The sequence below is a fragment of the Tachyglossus aculeatus genome, chromosome 2 (assembly GCF_015852505.1).
Source record: "Tachyglossus aculeatus isolate mTacAcu1 chromosome 2, mTacAcu1.pri, whole genome shotgun sequence".
Lineage (NCBI taxonomy): Eukaryota > Metazoa > Chordata > Mammalia > Monotremata > Tachyglossidae > Tachyglossus > Tachyglossus aculeatus.
Genome location: NC_052067.1, coordinates 1,064,509 through 1,079,761, shown reverse-complemented (window position 1 = coordinate 1,079,761; position 15,253 = coordinate 1,064,509). Strand labels below are relative to the sequence as shown.

The following is a 15,253-nucleotide window of genomic DNA, read 5'->3' as shown; positions in this document are numbered from 1 at the left end:
CCAGCGAAGTGAAGCGGCTTGCCCAAGGTCACACAGCAGAGTCCCTCCTGCCCAGCCCTCAAGGTCTTGAGACAAATCTTAGATCTCTGGGATTTGCTGCCAGACGCGCCAACTTGTACTTCCCAAGCGCTTAGTACAGTGCTCTGCACACACTAAGCGCTCAATAAATACGACTGAATGAATGAATGAATGAATGACCGCTACCGCCGTTAACCAGGCCCTGGCATTCATCATCATCATCATCAATCGTATTTATTGAGCGCTTACTGTGTGCAGAGCACTGTACTAAGCGCTTGGGAAGTACAAATTGGCAACATATAGAGACATCATCATCATCAATCGTATTTATTGAGCGCTTACTGTGTGCAGAGCACTGTACTAAGCGCTTGGGAAGTACAAATTGGCAACATATAGAGACATCATCATCATCAATCGTATTTATTGAGCGCTTACTGTGTGCAGAGCACTGTACTAAGCGCTTGGGAAGTACAAGTTGGCAACATATAGAGACAGTCCCTACCCAACAGTGGGCTCACAGTCTAAAAGAGGGCATGCCCTGCTCAGCCAGGCCTGGGCACCCAGGGTGCTGTATTGGGGAGGCTTTAGGCCCTTCTTCCGGATACCCTGATGCCCAACACAAATCCACTCACTGCTGCATCCGTAGGCGGCATTTCAGATTAGCTGGGAGACAAAAGCTTTCAAAGATGCCAGTCTCTTTCCTCCAGACATTCAACCACAACCGGCCGAACGCTTTGCGACTCTCCCGCTCTCCGCCCCGCAACTGGCCGCCACTGCCACTGCCCTCTCCTCTGTCCCGTCAAAAAAGTAGAATAACAGGCCCTTTAGTAACTCCAAACGTAAAAATAGCTGATGACGCATCTCTCCTAGCATCCGGCTGAAGGAGGAAAAGGGAGTAGGTACCAAGGGCCAGAGATCCCAAGGTCCGGAAGGCCTTTCCCGCCAGAATCCGTTTTCCGGCCACGCTCTGAGACATACGGCCGCTTCGGGCTGGGGAGGCTCGGAGCTAGACCGCCCGGCGACCCAAAGTCGAGGGATGGCAAGGCGACTCTCGGCCATGATTCTCCATCATTTTTTCTTCAGGCCGTCGGATTCCTCAGGGAGGGCTTGGGGCTTAAAACAGTGTTTGGCGCATAGAACAGTGCTTGACACAAAGTAAGCGCTTAAATACCATATTAAAAAGAAAATCGGCCTCAGCGCAAGACTTGTTCCAGAGCCTGGCAAACAGGGATGGGTTTTGTGGGTGCTAGCCTCCACAAGACATTCTTCATGGACGGGGAGCATCACTGTTCTCCCCCGGTCCCAAGCCTGAAATCGGGGGACTCCACGGGTCAGAGAACCAGTGCGGCTTACTGGACAGAGCACAGGCTTGGAAGTCAGAAGGACCTGGGTTCTAATCTCGCCTCCACCACGTCTGCTATGTGACCTCGGGCAAGTCATTTCCCTTTGCTGCACCTCAGTTACCTCAACTGTCAAATGGGGATGCTCCATGTGGGACAGGACTGTGTCCAACCTGATTAACCCTTATCTCCCCCAGCGCTTAGTATAGTGCTTGGCACACTGTAAGCGCTTAACAGCATGAGAAGCAGCATGGCAAAGTGGCTAGAGCCCGGGCCTGGGAGACAGAAGGTCATGGCTTCTAATCTCAGCTCTGCCGCTTGTCTGCTGTGTGACCTTGGGCAAGTCATTTAATTTCTCTGTGAATCAGTTACCTCATCTCTAAAATGGGGACTGAGACTGTGAGCCCCACGTGGGACAGGGACTGTGTCCAACACCACTAGCTTGTATCCACCCCAGCACTTAGTTTGGTGCCTGGCACACCGTAAGGGCTTAACGAATACCATAATTATTATTACTACTACCATTATTAACAAGTACCATAAGTATTATTCCGGACTCCCCTTGTCCCTCCCCCAATCAGAGAGGCTCTGTCCTTTGTCTTTTATCCTGTCACAAGCAACAACCACCCATTCAATCCTCTCATGACCAGTCCCAGGTGGCTGGGTTCTTCAGGGTCTTCCTAGTGGGCCATAATGACACAGACAAATGGGCAATCGATCCATCAATAATAACAATAATGATGGTATTTGTTAAGCACTTCCTATGTGCCAGGCACTGTACTAAGCCCTGGGGTGGACACAAGCAAATCAGGTTGGACATGTTCCCTGTTCTGCACGGGGCTCACAGTCTTAATCCCCACTTTACAATCAATCAATGGTATCTCGAGCATTACCGAGTGCAGAGCACATCACCTTGCCTCATCTGCCCTCGAGTCCCTCCCTAAAGTTGCTCCCACCCGGACTCGCACCCAGCCTGTCCGCTTTGAAGCGTCTTGGTTTTGGCAGCGGTCCTGTCTCATCAATCAATTACTGGATTGCATTTATTGAGCACGCTACTGTGTGCGGAACACCGTAATAAGCGCACGGTAGAGTACACAACAGAGTTGGTAGACACGTTTCTGGCCCCGGCCCCACCCCACCGATCGATTCCTTTCTGTCAGGTACGGCCTACTTCCACAGGGGCACCGGCTCCCTCCCTCTGGGCCTTCTTCCAAGAAGGAACGGGCCTCCCCAAGGAGCAAAAGCAGGGGGAATCCTCCTCCTGATGGACACGAGGGGAGGAAAAGAGGTCTTCTCCATCCTCCCTCACCCCGGATACACACACATATATAATAACAATAATAATGTTGGTACTTGTTAAGCACTTACTATGTGCAAAGCACTGCTCCAAGCGCTGAATACACATACACACATACGCATACACTCACACCGCACTAGGGGAGGAACAGGGACCTTCTCCATCCTCCCTCACTCCCAACACATGCCCACACACACTCCTGCACACACCCGTGCGCACCCACACACAAGCCAGATGGCAGATGGCGAGAGCGGTGGTACCTTGTTGGGGAGTCGCAGGTTCTCGATGGGGCTCAGGTCACTGATGCTCTCCTGAGGACTCAGGAGCCCCTAGAACAGAAGAGAAGCCAATTAAGGTGATGATTCCTTCCGTACCCCAACACCGGCAGGGTAGCGGCCCCACAGGCTGGAGCCAAGGAAGGCATCGGACAGGGTGGGCGGTCAGTGCCCGAGGGGAGGCCCCGGCTCATTCCCGCACAACTCGGCATCTGACATCCAGAGCCCGATACGGGTAGGCCCCCGGGAGCACCGCCCGGGCCCACCAACGGCTCCTCCCTCACCTCTGACCCCTTGCTCTAGTCCTCCCTCCTGCCTAGACACCCTTCCCCTCCACACCTGCCAAAACTTTTTTTATGGCAAAGAGAAGCAGCGTGGCTTAGTGGAAAAAGCCTGGGCTTGGGAGTCAGAGGATGTGGGTTCCAATCCTGGCTCTGCCCTTGTCTGCTGTGTGACCTTGGGCAAGCCGCTTGGGCAAGTCAGCTGGCACTAGAACCCAGGTCCTTCTGTCTCCCAGGCCCGTGCTCTATCCACTAGGTCACTCTGCTTCTCAAATCATTGCTCTCCCCATCTCTAAAGCCTCCTGAAAATCCCCCCCCACCCCGCCAGCCCCCGCGGGGAGGCCTTCCCTGGTTCATCTCAGTTGCCCAGAGGGGTTTCCTGGTAGCCACTTGCCGGGCTGGGGGCAGAAGCAGCCCAAAGCCAACATCCCCAGATTTCCCTTCTCGGTGGTGTCCAGACTGCAAAATACAAAATTGGGCTTCCTGCCGCGGGGTGCGGGGACCCAACCACCTAAAAGGATTCAGGAGCCAAACATTTTAGGGCAGATTGAGAGACTGACTGATGGGCAGATTTTCCCAAAGTGAGATAGTCATTCATTCAGTAGTACTTATTGAGCACTTACTCTGTGCTCAGCACTGTACTAAGCGCTTAGGAAGTACAAATCGGCAACATATAGAGACGGTCCCTACCCAACAACGGGCTCACAGTCTAGAAGGGGGAGACAGATAACAAAACAAAACAAGACGACAGGTGTCAATGCCATCAGAATAAATAAAATTATAGCTATATACACATCATTAATAAAATAAATAGAGTAAATATGTACAAATAAAATAAATAGAGTAATAAAGACGTAGAGCACCAGAGGAGCAAAGTATGCGGGCTGGGATGTAGAAAGAGAAAAGGGAGGTGAGGTAGGAAGGGGCAACGTGATGGAGTGCTTTGAAGCCAATAGTGAGGAGTTTTTGCTTGATATGGAGGTTGATAGGCAACCACTGGAGATTTTTGAGGAGCGGGGGTGACATGCCCAGAACGTTTCTGTAGAAAGATAATCTGGGCAGCTGCGTGAAGTATAGACTGAAGTGGGGAGGGACAGGAGGTTGGGAGGTCAAAAAGGAGGCTGAAGCAGTAATCCAGTCGGGATAGGATGAGTGACTGTGCTAGTGTGGTAGAGGTTTGGATCAGTCAGTCAATCAATCAATCAATCGTATTTACTGAGCGCTTACTATGTGCAGAGCACTGTACTAAGCGCTTGGGAAGTACAAATTGGCAACACAATTGGCAATTGGATGGAGAAGAAAAGGGTAGATCTTGGCGATGTTGTGAAGGTGAGACCCGCAAGCTTTGGTGACAAACATTTAGCATACACACACAACTAGTTCCTAGTCCACTGCTCTCCCCACCTTTGAAGCCCTCCTAAATTCACCTCTCCTCCAAGAAGCCTTCCCAGACTAAGCCCTTTATTTCCCCTCTATGCCCTCCCCCTGGCACTTACTATGAACTTGGCTGTGCTCCCCTTTAAGCACTTTGATACTCATCTTGGCCCCACAGATTTTATATAAGTAGCCTCTACTCTGCTATTTCCTCTAGTCCTAATCTATTTTAATGTCAGTGTCCCCCTGGAGACTGTGAACTCCGTGTGGGTCCCCTTCTATTCGCCAGGTACACCCACTCCCTTGGACAACTCATTCGCTCACACGGCTTCAACCACCACCTTTTTGCAGATGATACGCAAAGCTACCCCTCCAGCCCTGATCACTCTCCCTCTCTGCAGTCTCGCATTTCCTCCTGCCTTCAAGACACCTCTACTTGGATGTCCTCCAGTTCTCCCAAGCTTAACATGTCCAAAACAGAGCTCCTTCTCTTCCCACCCAAACCCTGTCCTTTCCCTCACTTTACCATCACTGTAAACGGCACCACCATCCTTCCTGTCTCACAAGCCTATAACCTTGGCGTTATCCTTGACTCTTCTCTCTCATTCAACCCACATAAGCAAGCCGTCACTAAATCCTGTCACTCCTACCTTCACGACAAAGCTAAAATCCACTCCTTCCTCTCCATCCAAACTGCTACCATATTAACACAAGCACTTATCCTCTCTCGCCTTATCATTTCAGCCTCCTTGCTGACCTCCCTGTCTCCTGTCTCTCCCCACTCCAGTCTGCTGCCTGGATCATTTTCCTTCAAAAACGTTTAGACCATGTCTCCCCCCTCCTCAAGAAACTCCAGTGGATACCCATCCACCTCCGCATCAAATAAAAACTCCTCACCATTGACTTTATAGCAGTCACTCACCTTGCCCCCCTCCTACCTCAACTCAAAGCCACACGGCTGACAACTGACAGAGCCGGGATTTGAACCCATGACCTCTGACTCCAAAGCCCGTGCTCTTTCCACTGAGCCACGCTGCTTCTCTACAACTTAAACCCTCCTTTCCTCTTCTCCCACTCCCTTCTGCGTCGCCCTGACTTGCTCCCTTCCTTCATCCTCCCTCCCAGTCCCACAGCACATATTTATATATCTGAAATTTATTTCTTTATTTATGTAGATTAATGTCTGTCGCACCCTCTGGACTGTGAGCTCGTTCTGAGCAGGAAATGTGTCTGTTGTACTGTACTCTCCCAAGCGCTTAATACAGTGCTCTGGGGAAAAGGGAGGGGGCTGGGGAAGGAAAGAGAGATGGAGACGGGGGCAGGGGAGGGAGGAAATAAATGGGGCAGGCTGGAGTAGGGGGCATTTTCCTTAATCCAGGAGTAAAGGGCGGGTGGAGGGGGGAAGGAAGGAGGAAGGGGAAAACAGGTAGGGCAGGGTTTGGGAGTAGGGAGGCAGGTACAGGAAGTTAAAGGGATCCCAACAACCACAACCAGGAATCTGGGGGCTCTTTCTTGCCCCTCGGGACTTTGGCCCCTTCCAGCATTCATTCATTCATTCATTTCAATCGTATTTATTGAGCGCTTACTTCATTCAATCCAATCGTCTTTATCGAGCACTTACTGTGCGGAGGGCACTGTACTAAGCGCTTGGAAAGTCCAATTTCAGAGAAGCACCGTGGCTCAGTGGAAAGAGCCCGGGCTTTGGAGTCAGAGGTCACAGGTTCGAAGCCCAACTCCGCCACATGTCTGCTGTGTGATCTTGGGCAAGTCACTTAACTTCTCTGGGCCTCAGTTCCCTCATCTGTAAAATGGGGATTAAGACTGTGAGCCCCACGTGGGACAACCTGATCAGCCTGTATCCTCCCCAGCGCTTAGAACAGTGCTTTGCACATAGTAAGCGCTTAACAAATGCCAATTATTATTATTATTATCATTATTACAATTCAGCAATAAATTAATAAATTAGCATGGTACTCAGCACTTGGGAGAGTACACCATTTATTTGGTTGTATTTATTGAGTGCTTACTGTGTGCAAAGCACTGTACTTTACTGTACTGTACTGTACAGTCTTTTAGACTGTGAGCCCACTGTTGGGTAGGGACTGTCTCTATATGTTGCCAATTTGTACTTCCCAAGCGCTTAGTACAGTGCTCTGCACATAGTAAGCGCTCAATAAATACGATTGATTGATTGATTGATTGTACTAAAGGCTTTGGAGAGTACAATACAAGAACAAATAGACATATTCCTGCCCACAACGTTCATCCACCCAGGGGATATTCCATCTACAAAGGGGAACTTCTCCCCCCTCCATGTGCTGCCAGGAATTCCCTGAATTCCCCCTGCTCCAGGAAGGAGCTCCAGAAGGGGGTCTGGGGGTAGCTATGGGTGGGTGGGGGTGGGGGGCTCTTTTTGTTCTTTGACACTTGTTGGTTCCTGGGCAGGAAAGCAAAAGAATCTGCTCCTTGTGGGCAGGGAATGTGTCGATGGATTCTGCTACCCTGTACTCTCCATAGCGCTTAGCATGGCCTAGTGGCAAGACCCCGGGCTTGGGAGTCAGAGGTCATGGGTTCAAATCCCGGCTCCGCCAGTTGTCGGCTGTGTGACTTTGGGCCAGTCACTTCACTTCTCTGGGCCTCAGTTACCTCATCTGTAAAATGGGGATTAAGACTGTTGGCCCCCCGTGGGACAACCTGATTACCTTGTAACCTCCTCAGCGCTTAGAACAGTGCTTCGCACACAGTAAGCACTTAATAAATGCCATTATTTTTTATTTTTTTTTCCTCTGGGCCTCAATTAAAATCTGTAAAATGGGGATTAAGACTGTGAGCCCCACATGGGCCAACCTGATAACCCTGTGTCTACCCCAGTGCTTAGAACAGTGCTTGGCACATAGTAAGCGCTTAACAAATACCATAATTATTATTATTATTAAAATGGGGATTAAGACTGTGAGCCCCATGTGGAACAACACGTCTGGAGCAGACTGTGAGCCCGTTGTTGGGTAGGGACTGTCTCTACATGTTGCCAACTTGTACTTCCCAAGCGCTTAGTACAGTGCTCTGCACACAGTAAGCGCTCAATAAATACGATTGAATGAATGAATGATGATCTTGTATAATAATAATAATAATTTTGGTATTTGTTAAGTGCTTACTCTGTGCCAAGCACTGTTCTAAGCGCTGGGATAGATACAAGGTAATCACGTTAGACACAGTCCCTGTCCCACATGGGGGTCACAGTCTTCATCCCCATTTTCCAGAGGAGGTCACTGAGGTCCAGAGAAGTTTAAGTGACTTGCCCAAAGTCCCACAGCCGACAAGCGGCGGAGCCGGGATTAGAACCCATAACCTCTGACTCCCAAGCCCGAGCTCTTGCCACTGAGCCACGCTGCTTCTCTATCTATAATAATAATAATGGCATTTGTTAAGCACTTACTATGTGCCAAGCACTGTTCTAAGCGCTGGGGGGGAATACTAGGTAATGAAGTTGTCCCACATAGGGCTCACAGTCTTCATCCCCATTTTACAGATGAGGTAACTGAGACCAGAGAAGTGACTTGCCCAAAGTCACGCAGCTGATAAGTGCTGGAACGGGGATTAGAACCCACACCCTCAGTGCTGATCTTTCTATCTATCCCAGCGCTCAGAACAGTGCTTGGCATATAGTAAGCACTTAAGAAATATGAAAATTATTATTATTATTAGAGAAGCAGCGTGGCTCAGCAGAAAGAGCACAGGCCTGGAAGTCGGAGGTTATGGGTTCTAATTCCGACTCTGCCGCTTGTCAGCTGTGTGACTGTGCGCAAGTCACTTAACTTCTCTGGGCCTCAGTTCCCTCATCTGTAAAATGGGGATGAGGACCGTGAGCCCCATGTGGGACCTCAGTTCCCTCATCTGTAAAAAGGGGATTAAGACTGTGAGCCCCTTGTGGAACAACCTGATCACCTTGTATCCCCCCAGCGCTTAGAACAGTGCTTTGCACATAGTAAGCGCTTAACAAATGCCATCATCATTATTATTACAATTATTATTATTATTCTCTGGGCCTCAGTCCCCTCATCTGTATAAAGGGGATGAAGACTGTGAGCCCCACGTGGGACAACCTGATCACCTTGTATCCCCCCATCGCTTAGAACAGTGCTTTGCACATAATAAGCGCTTAACAAATGCCATCATTATTATTATTATTCTCTGGGCCTCAGTTCCTCATCTGTAAAAACGGGATGAAGACTGTGAGCCCACACAGTAAGCGCTCAATAAATACGATTGAATGAATGAATAAGTGCTTAACAAATGCCATCATCATTATTATTCTCTGGGCCTCAGTCCCCTCATCTGTAAAAAGGGGATGAAGACTGTGAACTCCATGTGGGGCAACCTGATCACCCTGTATCCTCCCCAGCGCTTAGAACAGTGCTTTGCACATAATAAGCGCTTAACAAATGCCATCATCACTATTATTATTATTATTCTCTGGGCCTCAGTCCCCTCATCTGTAAAAAGGGGGTGAAGACTGTGAGCCCCATATGGGACAACCTGATCACTTTGTATCCCCCCCAGTGCTTAGAACAGGGCTTTGCACATAATAAGCCGTTAGTACAGTGCTCTGCACACAGTAAGCGCTCAATAAATACGACTGAATGAATGAATAAGCGCTTAACAAATGCCATCATTATTATTATTCTCTGGGCCTCAGTCCCCTCATCTGTAAAAAGGGGATGAAGACTGTGAGCCCCACGTGGGGCAACCTGATCACCTTGTATCCTCCCCACCGCTTAGAACAGTGATTTGCACATAGTAAGCACTTACTACATGCCATCATTATTATTATTATCATTCTCGGGGCCTCCGTCCCCTCATCCGTAAAAAGGGGATGAAGACTGTGAGCCCCATGTGGGGCAACCTGATCACCTTGTATCCCCCCCACCACTTATAACAGTGCTTTGCACATAAGCGCTTAGTACAGTGCTCTGCACACAGTAAGCGCTCAATAAATATGACTGAATGAATGAATAAGCGCTTAACAAATGCCATCATTATTATTATTATTATTATTATTCTCTGGGCCTCAGTCCCCGCATCTGTAAAAAGGGGATGAAGACTGTGAGCCCCATGTGGGGCAACCTGATCACCTCGTATCCTCCCCAGCGCTTAGAACAATGCTTTGCACATAGTAAGCGCTTAATACATGCCATCATTATTATTATTATTCTCTGGGCCTCAGTCCCCTCATCTGTAGAAAGGGGATGAAGACTGTGAGCCCCATGTGGGGCAACCTGATCACCTTGTATCCTCCCCAGGGCTTAGTACAGTGCTCTGCACACAGTAAGCGCCCAATAAATACAACTGAATGAATGAATAAGCGCTTAACAAATGCCATCATTATTATTATTCTCTGGGCCTCAGTCCCCTCATCTGTAAAAAGGGGATGAAGACTGTGAGCCCCATGTGGGGCAACCTGATCACCTCGTATCCTCCCCAGCGCTTAGAACACTGCTTTGCACATAGTAAGCGCTTAATACATGCCATCATTATTATTATTATTATTCTCTGGGCCTCAGTCCCCTCATCTGTAGAAAGGGGATGAAGACTGTGAGCCCCATGGGGGGCAACCTGATCACCTTGTATCCTCCCCAGCGCTTAGTACAGTGCTCTGCACACAGTAAGCGCTCAATAAATACAACTGAATGAATGAATAATCGCTTAACAAACGCCATCATTATTATTATTATTATTCTCTGGGCCTCAGTCCCCTCATCTGTAAAAAGGGGATGAAGACTGTGAGCCCCATGTGGGGCAACCTGATCACCTTGTATCCCCCCACCGCTAAGAACAGTGCTTTGCACATAATAAGCGCTTAGTACAGTGCTCTGCACACAGTAAGCGCTCAATAAATATGACTGAATGAATGAATAAGCGCTTAACAAATGCCATCATTATTATTATTATTATTATTATTATTATTATTATTATTATCATTCTCTGGGCCTCAGTCCCCTCATCTGTGAAAAGGGGATGAAGACTGTGAGCCCCATGTGGGGCAACCTGATCCCCTTGTATCCCCCCAGCGCTTAGAACAGTGCTTTGCACATAATAAGCACTTAGTACAGTGCTCTGCACACAGTAAGCGCTCAATAAATACAATTGAATGAATGAATAAGCGCTTAACAAATGCTATCATTATTATTATTATTATTCTCTGGGCCTCAGTCCCCTCATCTGTAAAAAGGGGATGAAGGCTGTGAGCCCCATGTGGGTCAACCTGATCCCCTTGTATCCCCCCCAGCGCTTAGAACAGTGCTTTGCACATAATAAGCGCTTAGTACAGTGCTCTGCACACAGTAAGCGCTCAATAAATACGATTGAATGAATGAATGAACAAGCGCTTAACAAATGCCATCATCATTATTATCATTCTCTGGGCCTCAGTCCCCCCATCCGTAAAAAGGGGATGAAGGCTGTGAGCCCCATGTGGGGCAACTTGATCACCTTGTACCCTCCCCAGTGCTTGGAACAGTGCTTTGCACATAATAAGCGCTTAGTACAGTGCTCTGCACACAGTAAGCGCTCAATAAATACGATTGAATGAATGAATGAACAAGCGCTTAACAAATGCCATCATCATTATTATCATTCTCTGGGCCTCAGTCCCCCCATCCGTAAAAAGGGGATGAAGGCTGTGAGCCCCATGTGGGGCAACTTGATCACCTTGTACCCTCCCCAGTGCTTGGAACAGTGCTTTGCACATAATAAGCGCTTAGTACAGTGCTCTGCACACAGTAAGCGCTCAATAAATACGATTGAATGAATGAATGAACAAGCGCTTAACAAATGCCATCATCATTATTATCATTCTCTGGGCCTCAGTCCCCTCATCTGTAAAAAGGGGATGAAGACTGTGAGCCCCATGTGGGGCAACCTGATCACCTCGTATCCTCCCCAGTGCTTAGAACTGTGCTTTGCACATAGTAAGCGCTTAATACTTATTATTATTATTATTATTATTATTATTATTATTATTATTCTCTGGGCCTCAGTCCCCTCATCTGTAAAAAGGGGATGAAGACTGTGAGCCCCATGTGGGCCAACCTGATCACCTTGTATCCCCCCACCGCTTAGAACAGTGCTTTGCACATAATAAGCGCTTAGTACAGTGTTCTGCACACAGTAAGCACTCAATAAATACGACTGAATGAATAAGTGCTTAACAAATGCCATCATGATTATTATTATTATTATTATTCTCTGGGCCTCAGTCCCCTCATCTGTAAAAAGGGGATGAAGACTGTGAGCCCCATGTGGGGCAACCTGATCACCTTGTACCCTCCCCAGTGCTTGGAACAGTGCTTTGCACATAATAAGCGCTTAGTACAGTGCTCTGCACACAGTAAGTGCTCAATAAGTATGACTGAATGCATGAATAAGCGCTTAACAAATGCCATCATCATTATTATTATTATTCTCTGGGCCTCAGTCCCCGCACCTGTAAAAAGGGGATGAAGACTGTGAGCCCCATGTGGGGCAACCTGATCACCTTGTATCCCCCCCCCCAGCACTTAGAATAGTGCTTTGCACATAATAAGCGCTTAGTACAGTGCTCTGCACACAGCAAGCGCTCAATAAATACGATTGAATGAATGAATACGCGCTTAACAAACGCCATCATTATTATTATTATTCTCTGGGCCTCAGTCCCCTCATCTGTAAAAAGGGGATGAAGACTGTGAGCCCCATTTGGGGCAACCTGATCACCTCGTATCCTCTCCAGCGCTTAGAACAGTGATTTGCACATAGTAAGCGCTTAATACATATTATTATTATTATTATCTGGGCCTCAGTCCCCTCATCTGTAAAGAGGGGATGAAGACTGTGAGCCCCACGTGGGACAACCTGATCACCTCGTATTCTCCCCAGCGCTTAGAACAGTGCTTTGCACATAGTAAGCGCTTAATACATATTATTATTATTATTATCTGGGCCTCAGTCCCCTCATCTGTAAAAAGGGGATGAAGACTGTGAGCCCCACGTGGGGCAACCTGATCACCTTGTATCCCCACCACCGCTTAGAACGGTGCTTTGCACATAATAAGCGCTCAGTACAGTGCTCTGCACACAGTAAGCGCCCAATAAATACGACTGAATGAATGAATAAGCGCTTAACAAATGCCATCATTATTATTATTCTCTGGGCCTCAGTCCCCTCATCTGTAAAAAGGGGATGAAGACTGTGAACCCCATGTGGGGCAACCTGATCACCTCGTATCCTCCCCAGCGCTTAGAACAGTGCTTTGCACATAATAAGCGCTTAATACATGCCATCATTATTATTATTATTATTATTACTATTATTCTCTGGGCCTCAGTCCCCTCATCTGTAAAGAGGGGATGAAGACTGTGAGCCCCACGTGGGACAACCTGATCACCTCGTATTCTCCCCAGCGCTTAGAACAGTGCTTTGCACATAGTAAGCGCTTAATACATATTATTATTATTATTATTATTATTATTATCTGGGCCTCAGTCCCCTCATCTGTAAAAAGGGGATGAAGACTGTGAGCCCCACGTGGGACAACCTGATCACCTTGTATCCCCCCCACCGCTTAGAACGGTGCTTTGCACATAATAAGCGCTTAGTACAGTGCTCTGGACACAGTAAGCGCTCAATAAATACGACTGAATGAATGAATAAGCGCTTAACAAATGCCATCATCATTATTATTATTATTATAAGGGGGGGGGAGCAGGCCCGGAGCCCTGAGGCGACAGGAGGAGGCGTGACAGCCATAGCCGGGGCCGACTTACCTGTCGGGTCATGAGGGACTTGATCTTCTGCATGGCCGCGGCGGCCTCCGGACCCGAACCGGATCGATCCGGATCGAACCGGCCCCAACCGGACCGAACCGGGCGGGACCCCTCCCTCAGCGGCCGCCCCCGGCCCGGCCCGGAGCAGCCATGATGGCCGGTCACGTGACGGGGACGGGGGCTCGGCCGCCCCGCGGCATGCCGGGAGTTGTAGTCCCCCACTGGGCCCCGGCGCGCCCCCACCTCGGTCGGCAGGTGAACTACAGCTCTCCGGCCCGCTCCGTCTGGGCTCGGCGCAGGCGCACTCGCGCGCAGCCCTGGAGGAGCTGAGCCCGGCGCGGCGGGCCGAACCAAACGGGGGATCTGAGGGGGGGAGAGGGAGGAGCGCGGGGAAAGAAGGCTCGGTTGGGGAAAGGGAGAAGGGATGGTACACTAAGTGACCTGTTGTATACTCAGTTTTATTCTTCCTGCCTCCGATCAGGGTGATGGGTGGTTTGAAAAGGGGGCTATGGACCGGAACCAATCCTTCCTTCCCCCCCCCGCCCGTGTCCTTGGAGTAGGAAGGTCCGGAGAAGGGCCTAGTCAAAGCACTGAGAGGAAAGGGCGAAGTTAAGAGGGCGGGGCCATTAGGGAATTCATTCATTCATTCATTCATTCAATCAATCGTATTTATTTATTCAATTGTATTAATTGAGCGGTTACTGTGTGCAGAGCACTGTACTAAGCGCTTGGGAAGTACAACTTGGCAACATATAGAGACGGTCCCTACCCAACAGTGGGCTCACAGTCTAGAATTACAATAATAATAATGGCATTTATTAAGCACTTACTACGTGCAAATCAATCAATCAATCGTATTTATTGAGCGCTTACTGTGTGCACAGCACTGTACTAAGCGCTTGGGAAGTACAAGTTGGCAACCTAGAGAGACGGTCCCTACCCAACAGTGGGCTCACAGTCTAGAAGGGGGAGACAGAGGACAAAACCAAACATGTTAACAAAATGAAATAAATAGAATAGACATGTACAAGTAAAATAAATAAATAAATAAATAAATAGAGTAATAAATATGTACAAACATATATACAGGTGCTGTGGGGAAGAGAAGGAGATAAGACGGGGGGGTGGGATGGAGAGGGGGATGAGGGGGAGAGGAAGGAGGGGGCTGATTCCCAAGCCCGTGCTTTTTCCACTGAGCCACATTGCTTCCACTAAGAGGAAAGGGTGAAGTTGAGAGGGCGGGGCCAGGAGGGAATGGGTAGAGTTAATAACAATAATAATAATAATAATGGTATTTGTTAAGCACCTACTATGTGCAAATCACTGTTCTAAGTGCTGGGGTAGATAGACAGTAATCAGGGTGTCCCACATAGAGCTCGCAGTCTTGATTCATTCATTCATTCATTCAATCGTATTTATTGAGCGCTTACTGTGTGCAGAGCACTGTACTAAGCACTTGGGAAGTTCAAGTTGGCAACATATAGAGACAGTCCCTACCAAACAGTGGGCTCACAGTCCCCATTTTACAGATGAGGAAACTGAGGCCCAGAGAAGTAAAGTGACTTGCACAAGGTCACACAGCAGACAAGTGGCAGATTCGGGATTAGAACCCATGACCTTCTTACTCCCAGGTCCTTGCTCTATCCAGTATGCCATGTTGCTTCCCTAGCAATCATATTTTTTGAGTGCTTACTGGATGTGGAGCACCCTACTAAGCACTACTAGGGAGAAGAGGTAGACGATGAGACCAAGCGGACCAGCACTTAGAACAGTGCTTTGCACATAGTAAGTGCTTAACAAATGCCATCATTATTATTATTATTATCATCGGGGAGCTCGTACAGCCTTTTTTTTTAAAAAAAA

The 15,253-nt window shown here is 48.5% G+C and overlaps 1 protein-coding gene across 1 annotated transcript in view; it reads right to left on the bottom strand.

The window, feature by feature from the left end:
- The window catches only part of VPS50 (VPS50 subunit of EARP/GARPII complex), a 117,393-nt gene extending 103,875 nt beyond the window's left edge, over positions 1 to 13,518 (bottom strand). The window contains exons 1-2 of the mRNA XM_038770290.1: positions 13,391 to 13,518; positions 2,916 to 2,984 (exon numbers count right to left, since the gene is read on the bottom strand). Of these exons, the coding sequence (XP_038626218.1) occupies positions 2,916 to 2,984; positions 13,391 to 13,423 (102 nt within the window). The 5' untranslated portion in view covers positions 13,424 to 13,518. The remainder of the gene's footprint in view (positions 1 to 2,915; positions 2,985 to 13,390) is intronic.
- Positions 13,519 to 15,253: the final 1,735 nt, after the last annotated feature.